General features: G+C 47.2%; 1 protein-coding gene across 8 annotated transcripts in view; it reads left to right on the forward strand.

The window, feature by feature from the left end:
• The window catches only part of TPM3 (tropomyosin 3), a 45,536-nt gene extending 38,589 nt beyond the window's left edge, over positions 1-6,947 (forward strand). For 4 of the 8 annotated variants that reach the window (XM_075607986.1, XM_075607988.1, XM_075607995.1 and 1 more), the window contains one exon: positions 5,200-6,947. In XM_075607986.1, the coding sequence (XP_075464101.1) occupies positions 5,200-5,282 (83 nt within the window). In that variant the 3' untranslated portion in view covers positions 5,283-6,947. Of the gene's footprint in view, positions 1-1,924; positions 2,752-5,199 lie in introns of those variants that run through there. The other 4 variants (XM_075607990.1, XM_075607991.1, XM_075607998.1 and 1 more) reach the window with 1 other exon arrangement.
• Positions 6,948-10,971: the final 4,024 nt, after the last annotated feature.

Raw genomic sequence — 10,971 nt, forward strand, 5'->3', positions numbered from 1 at the left:
TTATTGGAGAGGTGTGATACTTAGACAGCATGCTCGTACTGCCTTCCCGTGTGTGTGTCTGTGTGTCTGTGTGTCTGTGTGTCTGTGTGTCTGTGTGTCTGTGTGTCTGTGTGTCTGTGTGTCTGTGTGTCTGTGTGTCTGTGTGTCTGTGTGTCTGTGTGTCTGTGTGTCTGTGTGTCTGTGTGTCTGTGTGTCTGTGTGTCTGTGTGTCTGTGTGTCTGTGTGTCTGTGTGTCTGTGTGTCTGTGTGTCTGTGTGTCTGTGTGTCTGTGTGTCTGTGTGTCTGTGTGTCTGTGTGTCTGTGTGTCTGTGTGTCTGTGTGTCTGTGTGTCTGTGTGTCTGTGTGTCTGTGTGTCTGTGTGTCTGTGTGTCTGTGTGTCTGTGTGTCTGTGTGTCTGTGTGTCTGTGTGTCTGTGTGTCTGTGTGTCTGTGTGTCTGTGTGTCTGTGTGTCTGTGTGTCTGTGTGTCTGTGTGTCTGTGTGTCTGTGTGTCTGTGTGTCTGTGTGTCTGTGTGTCTGTGTGTCTGTGTGTCTGTGTGTCTGTGTGTCTGTGTGTCTGTGTGTCTGTGTGTCTGTGTGTCTGTGTGTCTGTGTGTCTGTGTGTCTGTGTGTCTGTGTGTCTGTGTGTCTGTGTGTCTGTGTGTCTGTGTGTCTGTGTGTCTGTGTGTCTGTGTGTCTGTGTGTCTGTGTTTCCTAATACTGGGCGTAGCGCCTGCTGCCCTGGAGAGATGACCGGAAAGGGGAGCTGCATCTAAAATAATGGGTGCTGGAATATAGCAACATGCACTGGGTGCTCCCCCCAACACATGTACAATATAATTCCCGCCGCTATCCCAGGGATTGTGCAGACCTGCTGCTGCTGACCCGGTTTCGTATATTCACTTTCCATTTCATTCTGCCTGTAACTGCTTTTGTTAATGATTAATGGCCCATATTTATTAAGCAGTGCTTTCCCGGCATCAAATGACCCCTTCTAGCCCCTTCGAGGGCTTAATTATGGGCCTGGCTGTTCCTGTAGTGGAGGCTGGAGTCCTATCTCTTATCTGCCCTTATCTCTACAGGAGTAGTTTTTTTTTTTAACCTAGACTACAGATTGGAGCCAGTAGAAATGCTGTCTGGGGAGGGAGGGGGCGGCCTGTCGGGGCTGGTTTGCTAGGTATGTGTATCAGGACTAATAGGTATCTGCTCCGGCTATGCCAAGTATGCAGTGACACACTCCCTTCCTAAACACACAGGCTGCTGATTGATTACCCTGCATTGATGAGATAAGGTGACCCAGGTGCTGTAATTAACCCCTCTGTAGCCCTAGGGACTGTGTGTGTGATTGTGTCCCATCCTTTGGCACGTAGTGTGTCCGTGTGTCAGTGTGTCTCCACATAATCCCCAAAGTGATGTGCAATATGCCAGCATGGTTTCCGATGCAGTGTGTAGTGCCGGATAAGAGCATCTCCGGAAACAGCAGAGTAATGCAGAAGTCTGCAAATAGCTTGGAAGAGGCTATCGGAAACGCCTTGTTCTGAGACCAGCTCCTCTAGGGGGAAGAATAGGAAGTATTGCAAGTTGAAGTGGTTTGTAAATGGGGTGTGAACGTCCGGGGTGACTGCCAGCCCAGTGCAGGAGAAACATTTTTGTAGGGGCCTTTAACTTTTGCTAACATCGAAAGGGTTAATTCTGTCACCTTCTCCGTTCCGGGCCAGCACATGGAGGCTGGCGGGCTTCATGCGCTGAGCATTTTCCAGCATCCCAAATAAGCAGTGACCGTCGCCTCTCCCGACGCGCTCTGGCACACGCACTTCCACGCGCTCTGCAAACCGAGGAACTAACTGAAACACTTTCTTTTTTTCTTCTCCTTAAAACCCGTGACCTTCCTCTTCCCCACTAATACTCTACTTTCTCTCTCCTGCCCTCCATGCTGCACTCTCGCAGAGCGCCTCTACTGCCAAATGGAGAAAAACCGGCTTCTTTCTTGCGAGTTGAAGGTCACCCTTCACGACCTCTGTGACTGAGGTTCTCCGTACATACGAGTGCGCTGTACACCCGCCGGGTCTCTAGCTGAGCTAATGGGGCAAGCGGTTAATCTTCAGCCAACTTGTACCTTTTAAATTATCTCTGCCAAAGTGGGCATGCCCAGCATTGCAGACCCTCATGAAGGGGTTAAAGATGTAATGTTTGCAAGGTTGCTGTTGAGTGTTATTGTCCCTGCGCCGGTTCTCCTGCAGTCCCCCCCCCACACCCTGCGCCGCCTCCTGCCGTCCCCCCCACACCCTGCGCCGCCTCCTGCCGTCCCCCCCACACTCTGCACCGCCTCCTGCCGTCCCCCACACACCCTGCTGCCGTCTCCCACACACACCCTGCGCCTCCTCTCCTACAGTCCCTCACACACCCTGCGCCTCCTCTCCTTCAGTCCCTCACACACCCTGCGCCTCCTCTACTGCAGTCCCCCACGCACCCTGCTTCTGCTGCCGTCCCTCACACACCCTGCGTCTCTTCTCCTGCCGTCGCCCACGCTCACTATGCCACCGTCGCACTCGGCGCTGCCTCTTGTCATGTGCCATCCTGTGCTGCTTCTAGCCGTGTCCTATAAACGAGGGGTAATGGTTTCAGTTGAGACGTTCCCGCGTGTTTATGGCTGTCCTAGTGTCTGTGCCTTGTGCGGTATCACTGCGTGTGGTTATACCTTGTTTGCTGCATGTTGCTGTGCACTGAAGCATTGGACTGGGATGTACCAGGCTAATAAAAACATGTTCTGAAGATGGTGTGAGCAGATTTCCTTTGCCTGCTGTGTACATCCAGCCTCTGCAGATACGCAGGGAAGAGATTATCCCCAGGTCACTGTGCAATCCCGCCTGGCCTGTCACAAATCAGACTTACTTTACTACATCTTATCATAGACTTCCTAAAACTAATCTAACCATGCTAATAGCAAAAATGTCTGCTTTCAATTTTTATTTTTGATAATTACAAGTTGAATTTGTTTTAGGGTCTCTTGAATGGCTTTTTCAACTCCGTCCCCACCCAGTCGTCGTCCCCCACCAGGTCAGGTTTTCAGGCTATCCCTGCTTCAGCACAGGTGGCTGTATCGGTCTGTTTCAGCACAAGTGGTAAAAAAAAGAAGAAAGCGCAAAACCCATAGTGCAGTATCTTGGTTTAATGCTATAAAATAACGGTTAAAAACACTTACAGAGGTAAGTAGATTTGAGGCACATCTGTATTTAAGGTGATCCGTGGTGTAAGCATCCACTGGAATGGCTGTAGTGTCTCCATCTCCTGTCTGGAGGTAGCTTCAGTCCCAGACACCCTCTGGTGCAGTAGTCGTCTGAGCCACCTGTGCTGAAAACCTGACCTGTTGGGGGGAGGGGGGAGAATGGGAGGACTGGAGTTGAGCCCCCTTATCCTGTCCTTATTAGCTAATAAAGAGGGGGCTCTGGCTGAAAACACATACCTCAAGCAATAGGGGAGCGGCCAGAGGAAATCCAACCCCTCCCATGTCACACTATAAAGGTGTGTGTGTGTGTGTGTGTGTGTGTGTGTGTGTGTGTGTGTGTGTCACAGATATGGGTAAAAGGGCATGCATCCCTAAGGTGAGACTTCTTAAACATGTTCCTGGAATTAGTTTGCTTCGGTCCCAGGAGGGACGATCCCCTTTAAGGCTGATTGATATACAGGACACTGTCGCAGATCGAGGCACATTGACCACTAGCCAACCTATTAAAAAAAAAAAATATATATATACACAGAGTTCGACAAACCTATACATTTGCACGCCCCGGGCGAGTGGATTTAACATCGTGGCGAGCTCCTATTGGCCCAAGATGCACACGTGTGGTACTAGGTGGCGAGTAGATTTTTTTTGTTTGGCGAGTAGATTTTTTGGTGATTTGTCGACCACTGTATATATATATATATATATATATACGGTATATATCGTTTTGACGTCCGACACAAGCCACTCTGAAAATATAGCTCCATGCTTTCATATTCACTTGCAAGAGCGCAATGTTTAGGGTAATATCTATAAAACGTTGGAGCTCAAACACCTACAGGAAGCTGGTAGTAACCGTGTAATTCTGCCGTGCCCCGGCTCTCCTCGTCTTTATCAAAGATCAACATTACTCTGGTTAGGGTCTCTGCCTTAAACCCTTTCACTGCCAGCGGGGCGATGCATTGCAGAGCGATTAGAGCCGTGTTTTGCAACCAGGGTTCCCCAGTCATCCCTAAAGGGTTCCCTGTAATTTTCAGGTAATTTTGAAATTGTACCAAATACATAAGAATTTACAATGCATCTGATCTCAGACGCGCTATTAGAGAGGGTTGGGGTTCCTTACAATGCATCTGATCTCAGACGCGCTATTAGAGAGGGTTGGGGTTCCTTACAATGCATCTGATCTCAGACGCGCTATTAGAGAGGGTTGGGGTTCCTTACAATGCATCTGATCTCAGATGCGCTATTAGAGAGGGTTGGGGTTCCTTACAATGCATCTGATCTCAGACGCGCTATTAGAGAGGGTTGGGGTTCCTTACAATGCATCTGATCTCAGACACGCTATTAGAGAGGGTTGGGGTTTCTTACAATGCATCTGATCTCAGACGCGCTATTAGAGAGGGTCGGGGTTCCTTACAATGCATCTGATCTCAGACACGCTATTAGAGAGGGTTGGGGTCCCTTACAATGCATCTGATCTTAGACGCGCTATTAGAGAGGGTTGGGGGTTCCTCAGAATTTCACATAGGGTTCCTTAACAAAAAAAGGTTGGAAACAACTGGATTGGGTCCTGCCCCTCCATTACTGCACTGTCTCTGTTATAGGCAAAGTTCAACTTGGCTACATTGTAACATTTCAACACACCCACCCTTCCACAATTGAGCCCCACTTGAAGACTGGAGTTGAGCCCCCCTGTATTATACAATAGATATATTTTGATGGCGTGCTGTAGGAACCTTTCTCCCATACATGTAAGGCTTCTGGTTCAGGGACACTACATTGAGAGCCTTTAATGAAAAGCCCCATACAAAGCGCCCTTCTGCTTGCACCGTGCCAGACCTCAGCTTCCGCACCTCACCCCCTATTCTCGCTGACACCCGCTTGCCCAGAGAGTCTGGCGCTCTGCTCCCGTGGTGTTACACACTCGCTGTCACGCTGCCCCCTCTTCATTGTCGTTTCCCCCCCCTTCCCTTTTTTTTTTTCTTGTTGCCGTTGTCAGATAAGCTGAGATGCACCAAGGAAGAGAACGCCAAGATGCACAGAATGTTGGACGACACCATGCAGGAGCTGCACTGCTTGTAGACCTGGTCTCGCTGCCACCCGTTTCCACGACCGCCCGCGCCTCCCACCGTCTGGGCACAGTCCTGTATGTTGCCAATTCTGCCAGCCTGTCGCTCTGCCAATTGACCTTCATAACCGTTAACGGTCAAGCCCTATATGGGGGGTGTGTTTTTTTTTTATTTTTTGTTTTTATAAAGGAAATAAAATGTAAATTGAGCTGAAGCGCCTCCGGAGATGTAAACGTTCAGTTTGATTTTGTTTGTTTTTTTCCTTTTATGTAGTCGAGGGGAAAATATTCTGAACCTGTCGGGCGCCTAATACTGATTTTATGTCATTCCTTGTCTAGTACTTTCCATGAATGGGACCATCCGTGTGTTTTTTTAAATAAATATAAAGCTTTTCCCCCGAGTTTAGCACAGTTACAGAACTTTTCCAAGCGGTTGCAGACAGGGGACTGCTTTTTTTTAATGGACCAAATAACGCTGCTGCTACGTTTTCTGTAGTGTCCATCTGGATGCTTTGTGTTGCCACGTGTAAAGGTGGGAAATCGTGGTACCATGTGTAGAGGGGGATCGTGGTACCCCGCGTATAGGGGGATTCATAACCTTTGCTACAGTGTTGTTCTGTTATTAGACAGCTGTTAGTGCACATTGCGGTGGGAGATGGGTTTGTGAGCAGGTAAGTTAGAGAAAGGGATTTCTTCCTCGGATTGGACCTGTGGTCATGCCCGTGTTCCTCACTAGCAAGTTTTCTGTTTAGATGGAGACGTCGGAGCTTGTCCCCCAGCTCCGGCTGCATGCACTGGCCGCTCTGTGCCCACATGTTTGCACCGTGTGAAACCAATCACTGTCTATATGTGACTTTGCAGTGAGCTTGGGATTTGCTGTGTATTCATACCAGCTCTTAACTGCCCATGAAGTCCTTCCATTTATTGTTGTGCATTACAGACCCCTCTGCCAGTGTAGGGCATCGAGCAGTGGTATTCAGTACGTGACCTCTGCAAAATCACATGCTTGTACATCCCATCACAATATGTTCTGGGTCTGTCCAAAGTATCCTGGCTTTTAAACTAGGGCAGTACTGGGTACAGAGCAGAATAAACTCTGCCACTTTCACTGGGATTTTCCCTTCAATTTAACTGGTGCTATTTTTGCAACCTGTAAACTTTGATAGCAAACCCCCTAATTAAGGATTAATAGGGTCGTTTGCCTCCGCACATTCTTGCATTTGACATGTCTGTGCATTGCAAACGCTTCTTCTGCCCGAGTCCTTCTGAATATCACCGCTTTTTACGTCCATGTTTGTTTCCATATCCGCAGAGGCTTTGCATATTCCTGGCTTACCTTCATTAGATGTCAGACTGCTTGCTCGATGGGTGTAGGGGGGAGGGTGTGACGGGGGGCAATCTGGGATCTGCTTGGGTGCAATTTAGAACAAATAAATAATTTTCATGTGCCACTTTTGAAACCGCTCCCCATTGGTGAACCAGTTTGGCTGGCGGGGGGGAAACCTGGAGATTAAAATCATGTGTAATGGAGAATTAATTATTGGACCGTGACAATGTTTTCCATTATCTGTTTTTTTTTTGGGGGGGGGGGGGGATATGAAAGTATGTTTCCTCTGGCTGGTTTTCAAAACATTTTTAAGCTTTGATTTACTCCAATAAAATAAAGCTGCTACGTGAAAGCCACGGCTCTGTTTTTTTCCGTGGTTTCTGCGATTGGGCTCCAATGAATTGAATGAGATTTCTGTGTGTTCTCACTACTTGCTGCGTCCTAGCGTTTTATTTGTCCTTTATTTTAATGCATTGATATTAATGCAGACAAGTGACTGGTACAGTCAGACATCAACAGTATACCTATGACATGATGTATGTATGTATGTATGTATGTACAAGCGCACTCGCACACTTATACACCCCACACACACACACGTGTGTGTGTGTGTGTGTGTTATCCAGCAGATGCATTAGACCAGGGGTGCGCAAATTTTTTGAGCTGCACCCCCCCCTTATCTCTTTTGCTGTCCTGGCAACCGGCGTCATGCGTCACGGAGCTTCTGGATCCTTGTAAGTGAAGTTGCAGGGGCCTCACGCGATCCCCCGGCATTTAATTTAAATGCCTTGGGGAAGAGCGCGGGGCCTCTGCAACTGCTGCGGCCCCCTCAGAAAAATCACGCGCCCCCAGTTTGTGCACCCCTGCATTAGACCATTGGTGGCCAACTCCAGTGCTCAAGGGCCACCAACCGGTCAGGTTTTGATGAGCCACCTGTGCTGAAGCAGGGATATCAATCAGTGGATCAGTTGTTGACTGGCCAACTCAGCCCTCAAGTGCCACCAACAGATCAGGGTTTACGGATATCCCTGCTTTAGCACAGGTGGCTGTCTTCGATTGAGTCACCTGTGCTGAAGCAGGGATATCCTTAAAACCTGACTGGTTGGTGGCCCTTGAGGACTGGCGTTGGCCACCCCTGCTTTAGACAATACAATAGTAGAAAGCATCACTTCATCCAAGCTAGAACTTTTAGATGGGCGAGAACAGGATCGTGAATGCTAAAAAGGTCTATAGAGCAATAATTGGCAATTGTATACGTACTCGAAGGTTGTGTCAGCCATTTGTCGACACCAGGGTTCCCCAGACCCCATTCTATTAAGGGAAGGAATAGTTCATAAAACGGGTTACTTTTTCCATACATGACCTGCCAAATACTCTTTTCCATTTGGGTGATACTGGGGCTTCCCATGAAGCGGCTACACCACCTGCCGGCTGGAAGAGAACGTAAGACCGGCCATGGATAGGAAAGCCGTGATTAATCAACGAATCCTGCTCATTTTTTTTTTCCCCCCCATGGGTTCAGCAAAAAAAAAAAAAAAACGCTTATGAGCACATTTATTATTTATAACATTTATATGGTGCCCTAATCCACGGTGCTGCGTGCTAGTTAGTAAAACAAAGGGATATATATATATATATATATATATATACATACATACATACAGTTGTGTGAAAAAGAAAGTACACCCTCTTTGAATTCCATGGTTTTACATATCAGGACATAATAACAATCATCTGTTCCTTAGCAGGTCTTAAAATTAGGTAAATACAACCTCAGATGAAGAACAACACATGACATATTACACCGTGTCATGATTTAACAAAAATAAAACCAAAATGGAGAAGCCATGTGTGAAAAACTAAGTACACCTTATGATTCAATAGCTTGTAGAACCACCTTTAGCAGCAATAACGTGAAGTAATCGTTTTCTGTATGACTTTATCAGTCTCTCACATCGTTGTGGAGGTATTTTGGCCCACTCTTTACAACGTTGCTTCAGTTCATTGAGGTTTGTGGGCACTTGTTTATGCACAGCTCTCTTAAGGTGCTGCCACAGCATTTCAATCAGGTTGAGGTCTGAACTTTGACTGGGCCATTGCAACACCTTGATTCTTTTCCTTTTCAGCAATTCTCATTTAGATTTGCTGGTGCGCTTGGGATCATTGTCCTGTTGCATGGCCAAATTTCGGCCAAGCTTTAGCTGTCGGACAGATGGCCTCACATTTGACTCTAGAATACTTTGGTATACAGAGGAGTTCATGGTCGACACAATAACTGCAAGGTTCCCAGGACCTGCGGCTGCAAAACAAGCCCAAATCATCACCCCTCCACCGCCGTGATTGACAGTTGGTATGAGGTGTTTGTGCTGATATGCTGTGTTTGGTTTTCGCCAAACGTGGCGCTGTGCATTATGGCCAAACATCTCCAGTTTGGTTTTGTCTGTCCAAAGGACATTGTTCCAGAAGTCTTGTTGTTTGTTCAAATGCAATTTTGCAAACCTAAGCCGTGCTGCCATGTTCTTTTTAGAGAGAAGAGGTTTCTCCTGGCAACCCTTCCAAACAAACAATACTTGTTCAGTCTTTTTCTAATTGTACTATCATGAACTTTAACATTTATCATGCTAACTGAGGCCTGTAGAGTCTGAGATGTAACTCTTGGTTTTTTTGCAATTTCTCTGAGCATTGCTCGGTTTGACCTTGGGGTGAATTTGCTGGGACGTCCACTACTGGGAAGATTGGCAACTGTCTTGAATGTTTTCCACTTTTGAATAATCTTTCTCACTGTAAAATAATGGACTTTAAATTGTTTAGAAATGGCCTTATAACCCTTCTCAGATTGATGGGCAGCAACAATTGCTTCTCTAAGATCATTGCTGATGTCTTTCCTCCTTGGCATTGTGTTAACATACACCTGAATGCTCCAGACCAGCAAACTGCTAAAACTTTGGCTTTTATAGAGGTTGTCACACTTGCTGAGGATCAATTAATCAAGGGCATTTGATTAGCAGCACCTGTCTGCTACTTAGCATCTTAATTCCTATGGAAGAAGTAAGGGTGTACTTAGTTTCACACATGGCTTCTCCATTTTGGCTTTATTTTTGTTAAATAAATCATGACACGGTGTAATATGTCATGTGTTGTTCATCTGAGGTTGTATTTACCTAATTTTAAGACCTGTTAAGGAACAGATGATTGTTATGTCCTGATGTGTAAAACCATAGAATTCAAAGAGGGTGTACTTTCTTTTTCACATGACTGTGTATAATTTCATGTGATGAGCATAGAGTAATTGTTACTGTGTTTGTGGTGGGAACATTATGGTCGGGTTATGGGTTGGGTGCATTGAGAGCTTGCTTGGTTGGGGTCAGGTCTCTGGATTTAGTCTTGTCGGTGACATGGTGATGGATCTGACTGTGGGGGCGAATTACATGGAGATATTACCATGTCTCAGACAGGTCGGAAACCTTGCTTTTCACCATTATCTATTGCCACTGCCGCCAGGGATTCTGGGTAATGACATGCAAATGAGCAGACAATCACCATTTTTCTTCGTATCCATTTTAACATGGACCCCTATAAGCTTCTGCCTGCCACATTAAGCTAAGGCCTCACTGTACGCGGCTACACATCCGCCTTGCGTCGTGGCGGTGCATGCAAGGCACTTCACCGCGACCTGAAGGCAGCTTTTTTTTAGGTGTGGGGGGCGTGGCCAAATGGGCTGGGGGCGTGGCCATGACAGGGGCTCCCAATGAACAGGAAGCAGCGGTGCAAGGGAATTAAAAAAATAATTTGGGGGCTATGAGAAGTTATCTTTGCACACTATACACTCGTTCAATATGTAAACTTGGAGAGTAAAGCATTTCCCCCAATTAAATAATGTTTCAGGAACCAAACCATTCTGACTTAAGGTTGCATGGCTTTTCAAGTACTCAAACCGAATAAATAACTGGAAAGAGCCGACCACGTACAAGCAAAGACTGAGCTTTCCAAAATCGAGCTTGTTAAGACGCTCATCTCCCATTTACATGTATTTGGGGAGAACGAGTTACATTTCTCAAAGAGGACACATGAACTTGCATGGAGCGAAAGTGTATGTACATTACATCCAGTCTCTGATTGGCTCCCTGGCGCACCACGTGACGCGTCGCCGCATGGGAACACAATCCAGTTGTATCCCCTGCCGGCTGACGCGTCACAGTATCAAGTGCGCCAGGAAGCGAGGTGACACCGGGGCCAGCTACAGTGGTGGTAAGTGACTGGTGAGAGACGCGCACGCAATCGCCGCCGGCTGCAGCTGGGACCTAGCCTAAGGCGGCGGCCAGGCTGGGAGCGAGCGCGCTGGCGCTCATGCACGGTGACGTCACGCTCCCTGCTCG

This window comes from Ascaphus truei, chromosome 7 (genome assembly GCF_040206685.1).
Source record: "Ascaphus truei isolate aAscTru1 chromosome 7, aAscTru1.hap1, whole genome shotgun sequence".
Lineage (NCBI taxonomy): Eukaryota > Metazoa > Chordata > Amphibia > Anura > Ascaphidae > Ascaphus > Ascaphus truei.